Source organism: Phyllopteryx taeniolatus, chromosome 4 (genome assembly GCF_024500385.1).
Source record: "Phyllopteryx taeniolatus isolate TA_2022b chromosome 4, UOR_Ptae_1.2, whole genome shotgun sequence".
NCBI classification, from domain to species: domain Eukaryota; kingdom Metazoa; phylum Chordata; class Actinopteri; order Syngnathiformes; family Syngnathidae; genus Phyllopteryx; species Phyllopteryx taeniolatus.
In genome coordinates, this window is record NC_084505.1 from 22,213,507 (window position 1) to 22,229,763 (window position 16,257).

The 16,257-nt window shown below is 40.6% G+C and overlaps 1 protein-coding gene across 1 annotated transcript; it reads left to right on the forward strand.

The window, feature by feature from the left end:
- The first annotated feature begins 3,631 nt into the window (after positions 1 to 3,631).
- hoga1 (4-hydroxy-2-oxoglutarate aldolase 1) lies at positions 3,632 to 14,818 on the forward strand. Its single transcript, XM_061770642.1, has 7 exons — positions 3,632 to 4,055; positions 5,127 to 5,255; positions 6,343 to 6,470; positions 7,887 to 8,021; positions 11,970 to 12,066; positions 12,343 to 12,476; positions 13,296 to 14,818. The coding sequence occupies exons 1-7, from the start codon at positions 3,830 to 3,832 to the stop codon at positions 13,443 to 13,445; spliced, it is 999 nt and encodes a 332-aa protein (XP_061626626.1). The 5' UTR covers positions 3,632 to 3,829; the 3' UTR covers positions 13,446 to 14,818.
- The last annotated feature ends 1,439 nt before the right edge of the window (positions 14,819 to 16,257 follow it).

A 16,257-nucleotide genomic window follows, 5' to 3' on the forward strand; every position in this document is an offset into this window, starting at 1 on the left:
TCACACCTACTGGCAATTTACGCAGGCACGGGGAGAACATGCAAACTCCACACAGGCGGGGCTGGGACTTGAACCCCGGTCCTCAGTACTGCTAAGAAGTGCCACCTTAAACATTTGTTTATTATACTTTTCATGTTTTTTTTTTTTTTTTTTTTAAACCACAGTAATAATAATCATAATAATAATGTTTATGTATGTCTTTTGTTTTTTTTTCAATTTAATGTTATTTTCATTTTTAACCACTTTCATGTTGTTTTCCTTTGTTATAAACACCATATACACACACACACACACACACACATACATATGCATCACTAGCTTTTATGAAAAGGGGAGTCCCCAAGAGCTAATTGTGAAATAAAACTGAGTACCATTTTGTCTTTAACCGTGGGAGAAGAAAATGATCACTCAATTAGGCCTACTTTTAAATTAAATATTAAAGTAATATTAAGGTGTACAAAAACACTTTTATTTGTATTTTTTTGTAGACAATAACAAGGGAAAATTGTGAGCTTACATACCTTTGAGAGGGCCTGTTTTGTCAAACTCAATGGCTTGAATGCTTCGTTGCTGAAGGAAGGGCTGCAGATTGTTTTGCGCCTAGAAAAACAGGCGAGTCAACTTATTGTTTTATTCACGGATTCTTTGAGAGTTTGGGTGGACGGCGTAACAGGCATTTGGTTTGAAAGACTTTTTGTTTGCCGGTGGCATTGGATGACTGGCGGACTTTGATGGGCACTGCTGGCGCTATCTTTATACCATTTTAATCAATTACACCGTAATAAATTAGTGTTTTTTTTAAGCATATTAAGTTAGCTATTGAACATACAGTAATTTTTGGGTGCTGTTGTGTTCACGAGACAGTGCAACAGTATAGTAATATAAGGTACAATAACAACTCCAAAAAAGTGGTGTTGGGAAACAAGCAAGATGGCTTTTTAAAATATTTTTTTATTTCATGAAAAGTTTTGGAGGTGGGGGGGGATTTTTCCCGACAGTGACAATATATAAAATATGAGTAAAGACTGCCACTCTATAGTACAGTACATTCCATCGTTGACATCACACCAAGACAGGACAGCGTACTGATTTTGCCGATGAAAAAGGGGCGTTCCCAAGGCAATTCGTTTTTTTTACACAGTGCTCCAAAAGGGACTGATATTGTTGGAAATGATTGCCAGTTTCATTTTCCTGAGCAAAAGAGTACATAAAGAGAACTTGTTAGTGAAATAAAGGTCATTGGGACACTGTAGGTCCCTTACATGTGTACCCTGTAGGAGCTGTCAGTCATGCTGTATGTATTTGTATGTTTGTGCAAGTGTTTAAAATCATAATTTCTGTTTCCAAGTGTCAAGGTCCACTTGGTGATGAGCATCTCCTAAAAGCGCTGATGCACACAGTTTACCACAAGATGGCAGCCGCGTCCAGGCGCACGTACACGGTGTGGGCCATAGACGCTATTGTTAGGATTTACAGTATCCTTGAATGTTATCTTCCAATATGTCATGAACAGGTAGTTATACAGTGGGGCAAAAAAAAAAGAGTCTTTAGTCAGCCACCAATTGTGCAAGTTCTCCCACTTAAAAAGACGAGAGAGGCCTGTCATTTGCATCATAGGTATACCTCACCCGTGAGAGACTAAATGAGAGAAAACGGAAAAAAAAAAAAAATCCAGAAAATCACATTGTCTGATTTTGAAAGAATTAATTAGCAAATTATGGTGGAAAATAAGTATTTGGTCAATAACAAAAAGTTCGTTTTTTGTAGGTTTTGACAAGGTTTTCACACACTGTTGGTATTTGGGGCCCATTCCCCCATGCAGATCTCTAGAGCATGTTGCTGGGCAACACAGACTTTCAACTCACTCCAAAGATTTTCTATAGGGTCGAGATCTGGAGACTGGCTAGGCCGCTCCCTCGTTACCCGGGCGCCGTGTTCGGGATCATTGTCATGCTGAAAGACCCAGCCACGTTTCATCTTCAATGCCCTTGCTGATGGAAGGTTTTTGCAGAAAAGCAGCCCCAAAGCATGATGTCTCCACCCCCATGCTTCACAGTAGGTACGGTGTTCTTTGGATGCAACTCAGCATTCTGTCATGGTGTGTTTAGTTTTGTTTCATGTTTTCCTGTGTTCCATGTCGGTCATGTCGTGCGCTCATTTAGTTATTGTGTCGACCTGTTCTCGTCAACCTTCTACCTTGTGTCGACCAATCAGCGCTCTCCAGCCACTCGTGTCTTGTTCAGGTGTTTCTCGTTGTCTCGTCAATCTGTTTGTATTTAGTTCCCTGGTTTCCCTCACTTCCGGTCGGTCCATTGTCATTGTCAGGTGTCATTGTCTCCGTCTGTGCCACGTCTTCGTTAGCAGTCATGTTTTGTTTCCATTTTTTGTTTATTCAAGTGTTTCTTTGGTTATCTGTTGTGGGACTTTGTTTAGTTTGAGTTATCCATGTTCCTTGTTTGCACTTTTTGGGAGATTAAATATTATTTTTTGAGACTCGTGCAGTCCTGCCTTGCCTCCCTGCACTTGGGTCCTCCATGTTTTTGCCTTGCCTTCAAATAACCTAACCGTGACACATTCTTACTCCTCCAAACACAACAAGTTGAGTTTTTACCCAAAAGTTCTATTTTGGTTTCATTTGACCATATGACTTTCTCCCAATCCTCTTCTGGATCATCCAAATGCTCTCTAGCAAACTTCAGACGGGCCTGGACATGTACTATCTTAACCAGGGGGACACGTGTGGCACTGCAGGATTTGAGTCTCTGGCGGCGTAGTGTGTTACTGATGGTAGCCTTTGTTACTTTGGTCCCAGCTCTTTGCAGGTCATTCACTAGGTCCCCGCGTGTGGTTCTGGGATTTTTGCTCACCGTTCTTGTGATCATTTTGACCCCACCGGGTGAGATCTTGCATGGAGCCCCAGATCGAGGGAGATTAGCAGCGGTCTTGTATGTCCTCCATTTTCTAATAATTGCTCCCACAGTTGATTTCTACACACCAAGCTGCTTACCTATTGCAGATTCAGTCTTCCCAGCCTGGTGCAGATCTACAATTTTGTTTCTGGTGTCCTTTGACAGCTCTTTGGTCTTGGCCATAGTGGAGTTTGGCGTGTGACTATTTAAGGTGGTGGACAGGTGTCTTTTATACTGATAAGTTCAAACAGGTGCCATTACTAGATTTGCTTCATTTCTCATGATAAACCCAATTTTTTTTTTTTAAAACCCCAACATTAATGTAGATCAACTTCCACAAAAATATATATTGGTGTATACATATTCTCGTTTTATTTGTGATCTCATTCATTCTATTTTTTAATACCATTTGACATTACTTTTCATAATTTTTACCATTTTGTATTTTTATTTTTAAACCATTTTGTTGCTTTTCTAAATTGTTCAAAACATGTTTTCATGTATTTGTATTGTTTTTTTCATTGTAAAGGTTTACTTAATTTAGTTTTGTGTTTTTCTTTATTATTATTATTTTATACTAATTTCATGGTTTTTTTTAATGTTCACTGAACTAAACACACGAGTGGCTGTGGTGCAAGAGTCCAAGGTGCCACTTGGGGGCGCTAATGTACTACTCAAGTGTGTCACGTCTTGTCCGACTACTTGTCAAAAGAAGAAAAAAGTAAACATTTGAGGCAGCGAACAACCCCAAAAGGACAAACCGTCGTCAATGTTTAACCAGGCGGTTCAGACATTAACGAGAACCACAGTCCAAATACACCGATAAGAACAAGAACCAGTACAGTACTCCTGTAGTACCGTAGCAGCAGTAGTAGTCGTCTTCGTCGTAGTTAACTAGCAGTACAGAAGCAGCTGTCGTCATGTTGAGTTACGGGGCCCGGAGAATCTCGTCCCGCTGGCTAACAGCATGCCTCGGTCGCGGAGGATCCGGGCCGAGCGGGGCCCGCGGCCTGAGCTCGGCCGGCGTGCGGCTTGACCTGAGCGGCGTGTACCCTCCCATCGTGACCCCCTTCACCGAGCGGGAGGATGTCGACTACGACAAGCTGGAGCACAACCTGCACAAGTACGCAAAGATTCCCTTTAAAGGTCAGACGACGCCCGTCACTCGCGCTGCGTCCACCAATCGTAATGATAAAACACATTCCGCAAATTAGGCAAGAAACGCAAGCGCCGGGTCACTTCCGGTACAAGCGGAAGTTAAAAGGTCACTTTGAAAAGAGAAATTAGATTTCATAAATGACCATATCCAATAAAAGTGCCATTCAAAAGGTGAAATTAAAGAGGCAAAATAAAAAAAATTTGGGTGACATTACCACATTTTTCATATTATTATGTTGTCTTTTATTGAACTGTATCTATTGAAATATATCCATCCATCCATTATCTGAGCCGCTTCTCCTCACACGGGTCGCGGGCGTGCTGGAGCCTATCCCAGCTATCATCGGGCAGGAGGCGGGGTACACCCTGAACTGGTTGCCGGCCAATCGCAGGGCACATACAAACAAACAACCATTCACACTCACATTCACGCCTACGGGCAATTTAGAAAAAGAAAGAAGAAAACCTACGCAGGCACGGGGAGAACATGCAAACTCCACCTTGGGTAAAAAGTGTACATCTCCTGTTTTTAGATGCTAAAAAACAGCAAAAATGTAATCATTTTATTGTTACTTTTCTTTTTTTAAACCACTTTCACGTTTTCTTTTCTATTTTTTTTATACAATTTGTTTTTTATTTATTTTGACACATTTGACATTATGCATCTTTCCTTTTTAAATTATTTTCTTGTTTCTTTTCATTTTCCGCTTTTTTAACCTTCCCATTTGTTTATTTTCTTTATCATTTTCAAGTTTTTATCTTTCTTATTCTTAAACATTTTCCTATTTTTCCCCCTTTTTATAAGCTTTTCAATGTTATTTTTCTTTCTTTTTAAACCACTTTCATGTTCAACTACACCCTGAACTGGTGGACGACTGGTTAGCACATCTGCCTCACAGTTCTGAGGACCGGTGTTCAAATCCGGCCTCGCCTATGTGGAGTTTGCATGTTCCCCCCGTGCGTGTGTTGGCATTTCTGGACTTTGTATGACATGTGAGTGACTTTTAGGGCATTCTGTCATGCTGTGTGGATTTTGTTGTGCGCGTTACGTTTGTGCAGGTCTGGTGGTGCAGGGCTCCAATGGCGAGTACCCTTACCTGACGGAGGAGGAGCGCGTGGAGGTGGTGAAGAGGGTCCGACGCTCGATGCCCGCAAACAAGCTGCTCATTGCCGGGTCCGGCTGCGAGTGTGCGTCACTGTGTGTGTGTGTTTGTCAGTCGTGGAAAGTAACCAAGTACAACAATGTGTATTGTACTTAAGTAGATTTTTCAGGTACAGTGATACCTTGACATGCAAGTTTTTCGAGATACGTGCCATCGCTCGGCCGGTTTTCATTTTGCCTTGACTTGCAAGCAAAAATTTGATAGACAACCTCTTTATGGCGGCAGTTACCCTAATTCAACTCACTCCACAAAAAGCTACAGTTTGGCATACAGTGAACAATTCTGGAATTCAAATATTCTCCATCTAATCTGAAAAAAATACAAGTATGGTGTTATTTGCCGCAAATAGCGCAAATTTATGGTGGCCTATATATGCCACAAGATGGCGGGACAAGTTGTTTTGATAGCGTAAAAGTCGCGCCAACGCTAGCTAGCTTTTTTTTTTTTTTTGCATCTCTGTACAAGCAATATTTAATTTGATAAAATGGGTAAACTATTTTGTGTGCAAGTTTATGGCTGTTCTGGCAAGTTTTCAAATGGTTATGGTTGTTTGTGACTGAGCCATGCCACGAAAATCGTCGAGTTTACTTGATGCCCACCCAAAAAGGTTTTAATTGCACGTACATGCCACAAAAATGCGGCAAAACACGGTTTTTAAAATTGTCCAGCTCCTCAAAATCTCAGCCTCTCAACAGTAATTATTCTCATATTTATGTCGTCCTTCATGAAAGAACTGAATGTCTTTTGTGTTTAATCACATGAATACATTTGCAAACATCTAGTTTTAGTTTTCTGGCATGTTACCGACCAAGACCAGTAACTGAATCATAATCAATGTATGGAAAAAATAGTAGTCATTTTAATGTATTACGAAAATAATTGTTATTTGTATTTGTAGCGGTAATCTGACTAACCTGTAGTTGACCCTCAAGCAGCCTCCCAAGTGTATATCAAACTAGTAGCCCTTTGCATTAATCAGTACAGTAAATGTGTACTTCTACTTTGATAGGACCTTTTTTTTTTTTTTTTTTTTTTTTTAGTATCAGTACTTGTACTTAAGTACATAAGGAGCAGTGTGTCAGTACTTTATTTGTGTTATGTTGTTTTTTTAGCCACTAGAGCCACACTGGAGCTGACGGCCAAGATGTCAGCAGCCGGCGCCGACGCCGTCCTGGTCGTGACGCCGTGCTTCTACAAAGGCAAGATGGACTCTCAAGCCCTGTTGCAGCACTTCACTAAGGTTCAACACTAAAATCAGTGCTACCTTTAGTCAACTTACCCCAGTTTTTCGGACAATTTTTTTCATTTATTTTTTGCTTTGTGTTGCGGGCGGAGATTTGCCATACGAGCGAGCTTCTGGTGTGCCGCTGCGAGATGGCATCAGCAAACAATAACGTTTGAAAGTACAGCTAACTGTTGTTAAGGTTTACTGTCAAACTAAACATAAAAGCAAAGAATCACATGTTGTGTATTTCACCAAACCACTTAACTTACAAAGGTCCACTGGCTTAATGCTAATACATAACGGGAAACGCCATAGACAAGCTAACAAAACGAGCATCGATATGGCATTAGTTATAAACATTTAAACGTGCAGCAATACATGTTGACAATTTTTTTTAACAATACTCGCGCAGATATTAATGCTCTGCACAAAATGGCTAATATAAGCGTAGCTTAGTTGCGATGTGTTCTTCGTGTTTCAACGTCAACTCTATGTGTATTATGTGTATTATACCAACCCCTGGTGGCACAAGGTGCGGACTCCAGAAAGAGCAGCAAAATGTCCATTGAATTAAAGCATGAAATCATGATGCACAAACTGTTGAATTCTTTACATTCTATTTCATTCTCTTATTACTGTATGTTTTTATGAAGTACAATATTTTAGAATGGTATTTTTCATCTTCAAAAATATGGGGGTTGGAATGGTTCAACGTCATTTCCAATTGGGAAAGATGACTTGTGATGCGAGTCATTTAAATTCTGAGTGTGGTCATGTAACAGATTCGACTAGACGAGGCACAACGCTATCTTGGTGTTGTTGTGTTGAATGACGAATCGGATGATCAAGACATAAGGAGAAACGGGTGCATCAAAATTCTTATATTATTATTTCTAGTTTATCAGATTTGAATCAGCCCAATTATTTAAGTAGATACAAATTCGATATGTATACTGTATATAAGTATGTATGTACTGTATGTTTTTTCAAATGAAATCAACACAAAAATGTTGAATTTATGTAATTACCAATATTTTCAATTGTATTATTTGCAGTCAGTTAAGCAATTATTTTATGTACAGTGGTGATGAATTGACTGACTAATTAAATGACTGTCTAACTCAGCAACTAACTGACTGACGACATGTCAAATGAATTATTTTACAAATATTATTTTATCCTTTACAATAGATTAACCAATTAGTCAATAATATAGATTTTAAAATGATAAATGCATATGTAAGATTATTTGTTTTACTCATTTTTTATTTATTGAGATAGTTCAATACATAAAAATAATAAATACATTTTAATTTAACAATAAGAGCAAAAAGAGAAAAATTACCGCAACAAATATTGACAATGTAAATGCTCGGTGGGCCGTACTTTGCTCACCCCTGAATGAGTTTGTCCCGATGTTTCTCCATGCAGGTGGCGGACGACAGCGCGGTTCCGGTGATCCTTTACAGCGTCCCGGCCAACACAGGCCTGGAGCTGCCGCCGGACGCAGTCGTGCGTCTGTCCGAACATCCGAACATCGCAGGACTCAAGGACAGCGGCGGAGACGTAAGGAGCGCTTTTTTGTTTTGTTTTTGAAACTCACTAACACACAATGTACAGTAGACGAGTGCGTGGGAATGAGAGAGCAAGTGTGTGAGAGAGAGTGTAAGTTGGAGAGTATGAGAGTAAGTAACAGTGGCTGAGTGTGGGAGATAAGAGAGTGGGTGAGTCTGAGTGGAAGAGAGTGGGGGAGTGAGTGAATGAGGGAGTCTTCGGATATGTGACCCTCCGTTTTGAGATGTGTACATTTTCTGAAAAGACAAAAATGCTCTAGATTGTGGTAATTATTATTGGCACCCATGAAGTTTTCAGTACTGAATGTAGAATATCTCCTGAAGAGAATGAATCAGGTGAAACAACATTTTTTCTATGGAGAACTTGTGTTTGATACAAAAGAGTAAATGATAAACAATATTTTGGGGAAAAATAGAGCATTTTAGCAATGCACACAAAGACCCAAAGCACACAGGAATGGTTGAAAATGAAACAAATGGACTGGTTGAAAATGGCCAGCAATCAATCCTGATCTCAAACCAATTGTAAAGCTTTGGGGGAAGCTGAAATCTGCCATTGGGGAAAAGAATGGCAAATGTTCAAGTGGTTTTACAAATTGCAAAGGAAGAGTTGGAGAAAATACCACCGGAGAAATGCAAAAAGCTTATAGATGGATCCAACAAAACGTCTGGAGGCTGCCAACGCTGCCAAAGGGTGTGCAACCAAATATTAAGGAGGGATGCCAACATAGCTGCAAATGTTCTTTTCAGTTTTTTTCTTTGAAATTACTAAATTGAAAAAAAAAAAAATGGAATTGCTAAATTACTTTGGACCGGCAATTAAAAGATCCTGATGATATAAGTTTGATACATTTCCATTTTTTTCTGAAGATATTATACAGGTTATGCAAAAAAATGAAGGGGTGCCAGTAATGTTGAGCGTAACTGTATGTCCATTTAAAGATTGGTAGAGGCGTTTTAGCGTTAGCCTAGCAACGAGGATGTTTTGTTGACATCACGAGGGACTGTATTACGGGCCTCTTGTTGGTTTATACAAGTCTAATCACGTCCATCCATCCATTTTCTGAGCCGCTTCTCCTCAGTAGGGTCGCGGGCGTGCCGGAGCCTATCCCAGCTGTCATCGGGCAGGAGGCGGGGTACACCCTGAACTGGTTGCCAGCCAATCGCAGGGCACATACAAACAAACAACTCCAATTAATGCATGTTTTTGGGATGTGGGAGGAAACCGGAGTGCCCGGAGAAAACGCCACGCAGGCACGGGGAGAACATGCAAACTCCACACAGGCGGGGCCGGGGATTGAACCCCGCACCTCAGAACTGTGAGGCTGACGCTCTAACCAGTCGGCCACCGTATCACGTACATTGGAATTAAATCTGTGACTGCAGAGAACCCCAAGCGTTGTGGTGATATCAGACATGATGTGGTTTTCCTTGTTTTGCGCACAGCAGCAGCCGATTAGTATTGTTGACTTTTTGTCGTTGTCTTGACTTTTCTCATGGAGATTTTTCAATAAAAAAATTGTTTTTAGAGGCATTGAGGTAAAAAAAAAAATCACATTAATTCCAACTGTGAGGTGATCTTTACATATTTTTCTGGTCTTCGAATCACATCTGAAACTCGTTCTTTTTCGTAGTCGACGCTTTATGGGCTTGAGCTCCAAACACGGCCGTGCGACATCCGGTCGGTTTCGTGCTGGACGGTCGCATATGTGGTGACGATGTGATATCACAGCGTCACAGCCAGAAAGCGGACAACAAGCAAGGAAGTTGAGCAGCGGCAGGATTGAAGCACTTTTGAGAGAAAAACAAAGCTTGAAAAAAAATAAACGCCGTTAACTATGAAACGAATTGTCGACAATTTTGATTGTCGACGTTGTCGTGAATAGTCGACTAATGTTGGCAGCCCTAACTGCCATCTCTTAGCATGCGGTGCACACACGTTTAGGTCTTATATTATATAGAATCATCTGTGTCATGTTGTCAAGGGAAGAAGTTTAACAAATCAGAAGTAAAAAGTTAAAAATAGCAAAAAAGAAGAAAGTCAAAAGATTGAGCGAACGGGCAGCTCGCCCTCGGCAGGAAGCAGGTCAGCCAACGCGGTGTGTTGCATTTGAGGCTGCGGGGGGAAAAAAACACTCTCTTGCAGTGTGGGAAGTGTCTGACTGGATTTGCGATTTGGGAGGAAGACAACGGCGCTCGACCCCGCGCCCCTTCGCCTACGCCGTAGCCATCGTCGTCTCATTCGTAGGCGGGAACAGGCGCAGCAAAAGGTGAAAGGTTGCGGGAAGAATATTTCCTTCTCTCAAAAAGTCCAATGACAAATCCTGCAACTCAAATAACATTTTACCGAAGTGCTGGCGACAAGCTAGCTTTTCACATTTCTCACTTTGTCAGTTCGTTAGTTGGCCAGTTGGTTAGTCAGTTAGCCAGTTGGGGGGGGGGGGGGGGAATCAGTCAGTTGGCTTGTTTGTTAATCAGTCAGTCAGCTTACCTAATTGATCATTTGTCAATTAGTTAGCTACTCCTCCAACCACCATCATTTAGTTAACCAGTCAGATATTTAGTTAGAAATTCTGCTAGTCAGTGTGTTAGTTAGTCAGTGAGTCAGGCAGGCGATTGGTCAATAAGTCATTTAGTCTGTCATCAGTCAGTATTATTGAGTGAGTTAGTTAGTCACTCAGTTAGTCATTTAGTCAGTGAGTTAATGAATGAATCTATCAGTCAGTCAGTCAGTCGGTTAATTGTGGAGTTAATCAGCTAGTCAGTCATTCAGTCAATCAGTTAGTCATCCAAACGTCCTTTGGTAAAAAGCAGTTTCCTCTGCGCTTTTTCCCCGCATGTGAGGAGAGAGGGTGCAACTTGTAGGAAATGTTAAAAATGTCGCCCTCGTCTTTCAAGAGCTGACAGAGCGGCCGATAGGATGCCTAAAAATACACACTTGTCCTTTGAAGGCCTCTCTTCTGCTGGGCCAAAGACAATTAGAAGAAACACAGGCAACTCATGAAATAGTCACGAGCAACCTTTGACGTCGATTCCCACCTCTTGGGAATGATGCGGTGTGATCCCGGACGTCCGATGGAAGACGGTTGTCTTGCGGTGCCCTCTGATGACCAAGTCATGACCATAATCAATCATCTCGTGGCACACAGCCGGATAAAAGTGCATTTTGAGAATTTTGCCCTTCATGTTTGGGCGTTACAGCCCTCTCGCATCTGTTGTATTGTCCATATAGTTTTCATTTAGTACTGCTTGGTTAAAACTAGATGTGGCCTGAAAGGAGCCTTGGCTACGGGGAGCTCTGCGCTTGTATGATTTGTTTATGACAGGCTGGCGCCATCAGAGGACCCAGATAAGGGCAAGGGTAAGATGGAACCACGCGAGGATGACTCGCCCCTCCCGCACTTGGAGTGTCAGCTACAAATTGTACATTCATATGTAAAACATAGGCGGCACGGTGGACGACTGGTTAGAGCGTCAGCCTCACAGTTCTGAGGACCCGGGTTCAATCCCCGGCCCCGCCTGTGTGGAGTTTGCATGTTCTCCCCGTGCCTGCGTGGGTTTTCTCCGGGCACTCCGGTTTCCTCCCGCATCCCAAAAACATGCACGGTAGGTTGATTGAAGACTCTAAATTGCCCATAGGTGTGAATGTGAGTGCGAATGGTTGTTTGTTTGTATGTGCCCTGCGATTGGCTGGCGACCAGTTCAGGGTGTACCCCGCCTCCTGCCCGATGATGGCTGGGATAGGCTCCGGCACGCCCGCGACCCTAGTGAGGAGAAGCGGCTCAGAAAATGGATGGATGGATGGATGTATATTTATGTGTGTGTGTGTGTGTGTGTGTGTGTGAGAGATTTAAAAAGATAATCCAAATGAAAAATGTATAAAATAATAACAAAAGATAGGAAGCAGTCAGTTTGTTGCCTGTACTTGTTTCCTGGGCAGATCACCAGGATGGGCCTGATGATCCACAAAACCAAAGGTCAGGACTTCCAGGTTCTGGCAGGCTCGGCCGGCTTCCTCATGGCCGCCTACTGCGTTGGTAAGTTGCTAAATGCTAACGTAGCAGCTGGGAGCACCTAGCTAGCTTTGTTAGCTCAGCTGACTTGGTAGTGCCGCCACGGTTAGTATCTGGGCCTCATGGTGGCATTTAACATGGGCAACCGTGAACACCTAGCTAGCCCCATTAGCTTTGCTGGCGAAGCTGTGTAATGCCTGCCGCTGTGGATAGTAGCTGGGCCTTATGTTACGATTTAGCATGTTAGCCTTTCTTTAAGAATGCTTTAAGTTTAAAGTGTTGTGACTGGTCGTGTTTCAGGTGCAGTGGGCGGAGTCTGCGCACTGGCTAACGTTCTGGGTGTGCCGCTGTGCGACTTGGCGCATTTGTGCATGTCGGGTCACTGGGACCAAGCCCGAGAGCTGCAGCGGCGACTCATCGAACCCAACGCCGCGGTGAGGACGCACGATTACACACCATCATGTCACAAAAATGCTTTATTGATTGACACGTGTGTTGCTAGGCACAGGTGGGGGACTCAAGTCACATGACTCGAGTTTGCAATTTTAGGACTTGGAACTTGTTCGGCTAAATCTTATGAAAGACTTGACTTTGACTTCAATGACATCATCTGTAAATTGGCAAAATTTGTCAAGATTGTTTTGTTTTGTTTGATTGTTTGAAAAATTACGCACCACTATGCTATGAATGCGGAGTGCAGCGGGCACCTTGTGAGGAAAGGATCATGGAGGGAGTTCCCAAGATTATTATATTTGAATTCAAGCATTTAAAAAAATCAGGGGGAAAAAAAGAATGGCAACATGCAAGGATTACAACTCAGAGATAAGAGACACAACTATGACATCTTAACTTTATCTATAACACACAAAGAAAGGTAAGCTACGATCAGACAATAAGAAATGTATTTTTGGTATTTCTAGGCTAAGTTGCAACACCGCTCACAGAATCGCAGCTAAACCGGTGCTCGATCGCCGGCCGCTGACGAAAACTAGTCGCCGAACCCCACATACCGTGAGACAGTTCAGTCGGTTCCGTCGGCGTCGCCCGGTGTTCGGTGGGCCGAACTAATGCAAGTACAGATACTGAGTGCAAAGTCAAAGTGGCTAATGTGCAAACATGTGTTGTGACTGACTTCAATTGTATGACTTGACTTGGCTTGGCTTGATTTTTGCCACACGAACTCAGTTGTTGTTTGAAACTTGAAGTTTAAGACTTGCTACTTACTTCTGACTTGCTCCCTTGTGTGTTGCTAGGTAACCAGGAGGCTGGGTGTGCCCGCCCTCAAGCAGGCCATGGATTGGTTTGGCTTCCACGGTGGCGTCTGTCGTTCGCCTCTTCGGCCACTCGAACCCGAACAGATGCAACAACTCCGACGAGACTTCGCCTCTAATGGATGGCTCTGAATGTGTTCATTAAATACAAAAAGCACATCAATAAACCTACACTACTCAAAAATGTTTGTCAACGGCACAATTTTAACAGGATGTTCGAGACTGGAGGAGTCACAGAAAGGTATATTTGTGTAAATCCTTGGAATTAAAAAAAACAAACAAACATGAATTTTTCCGTTCAGCTAAGGTAGAGAAGAGGACGCTGTGCAAAAAGTACTGAAACGCTGAAGAGTTGGGCATGTGCATTCAAAGGTTCAGAGAAGATGTAAAGGTTACAGTGCATTTATCTTCCTCATGAAATTCATGTATTTTCTTACACAAAGATATAATATCTTCCTTGTTTTTCAACAAAATGCAATTATACACAACTGGAATTTTTTGAATTTTGAATTTTAAGTATTTAATGTTGAATCCAGTGATAATTGATATTAAACTAAACTGTATTTAAATGAATTGGGAATCAAAAGTATTATTTAAGCATTTATTTTTATCGTAAATGTAATGAAAAGTCAATAAAAAAAATGTCAAATTCATTCGTCTTTATCCGACTGGGAACTTATTTTATGTGGGCTTTCATAATGGGTGCCCATCAATCAGGTGACTCCTCCCAGCCAATCAGTGACCAACAAGGGTAATGCAATGATATTTAAATCATGCATTTTTTTTTTTACGATTACATTCAATAATGTAATAAAATGTTAAAAAGTTTAAAAAGTTTAGCCTGTTCACTTGTGGAATATTCCAAACAGTTTTTTGAGCATTCCTGAACTTTCCCAACAAATTCAAAATAAGAGAATATTTGCAAAACAAACCAATAATGTTCATCAGTTTCAACAATAAATATCTTATCTTTATAGTGTGTTCATTTGATTATATGTTGAAAAGGATTTGCAAATCATTGTATTGTTTTCATTTACATTTGACACAACGTCGCAACTTCATTGGAATTGGAGTTTGTAGTTTTAAATGTAGTTAAAATGTTTATATTTTGGTTTGTCAGTCACACACTTAAAAAAAATTTATCAAAAGTGTTTAAGTCGATGTGATTTGACAAAAAAATATTGCCTTTTAAATGTTTCATTTCCATTAAGCACATAAATACTCTGTGACTGTTTCCCAATGACAAAAAATGTCATCTACAAATTGAAATTGGTAAATAAAAAGTTGCATTTTCTTATACATTTGTTGAGAAGTTGATAAAACTTGAAATTAGTTGTCTTTATCTAACTTTATTTGGGCTTTCAAACGAGACATACTCTGTACAATGTGACCACTCCCAGCCAATCATTGAAGAATGCCAACAAACCATGGAGGAATGTTATTTTAATTTTTAGAATTATGTTTTAAAGATGACTTATTTTAAAAATAAAGCTATGTTCATTTTTCTCACTTAGCATTAATGATATAAAAACGAATCGTTTATAAATTTGGAGTGTTGTAGTTGTCAGTTACCGCCTCACGGGGGAGACAGTTTCCATTGCTAGCTGTCTCACACCAACACTTTCAAACGATTACCTCCACCAAGGAAAGGGCGTTTCATCAGTGTTATTGAGCAGGACTAATATAAATGTGTACATATATATATATATATACACACACTTTTCCGACATTTAACTTATATTTTGTTTAAATTCAGTACTGTATACTGATCATGATTACTATTTTTTATTTAAGATGGCGTTATCTCCTGTTTCTAAAAATAAATGTATTAACACCATCAGTGTTTCATCAGCATTAGTAGCTTAAAGAGTTTAACAATTTACGATATTAAAAAAAAAATATATACTTCTTATGATTACGATGACTATTTTTAAACTATATATTTTAATTGTGATTTTGTTACTGCGGGTGTGTTTGAAAATGCATGACCTCCCCCAAGGAAGAGTTTTTTTTTTTTTTTAAATCAGCGTTACTTAGCCTAATTTTATTTTTTTTACTTTATTGTGATGTTAAAATATATGCACATGATTACTATGATTACTTTTTAAAATATATTTTGTAAAAATATGATGTGTGGAAGGAATTTCATGAGCGTTACATAAAAAATCTTGAAAGATATTTTGATTTACTATCTCAACAATAAGATACTTATGATTGCTACGATCAATTATATACAGTGGGTACGGAAAGTATTCAGAACCCCTTAAATTTGACACTCTTTGTTATATTGCAGCCATTTGCAAAAATCATTTAAGTTCATTTCCTCATTAATGTACACGCAGCACCCCCATATTAACAGAAAAAAACAGTGCTCAGGATCTCAGACTGGCCCGAAGGTTCACCTTCCGACAAGACAATGACCCTAAGCACACAGCTAAAATAACGAAGGAGTGGCTTCGGAACAACTCCGTGACTGTTCTTGAATGGCCCAGCCAGAGCCCTGACTTAAACCCAATTGAGCATCTCTGGAGAGACCTGAAAATGGCTGTCCACCAACGTTCACCATCCAACCTGACAGAACTGGAGAGGATCTGCAAGGAGGACTGGCAGAGGATCCCCAAACGTGTTGCATCATTCCCAAAGAGACTCATGGCTGTAAGAGCTCAAACGGGTGCTTTTACTAAAGACTGAGCAAAGGGTCTGTATACTTATTTCACTTTTTCTTTTTTAATAAATCTGCAAGAATTTCAACAATTCCGTTTTTTTCTGTCAATATTTTTCTGTCCCCTCAATATGTGTACATAATGAGGGGAAAAAAATGAACTTCAATGATTTTAGCAAATGGCTGCATTATAACAAAGAGTGAACAATTTAAGGGGGTCTGAATACTTTCCGTACCCACTGTGTGTGTGTGTGTGTGTGTGTATGTATATATATATATATA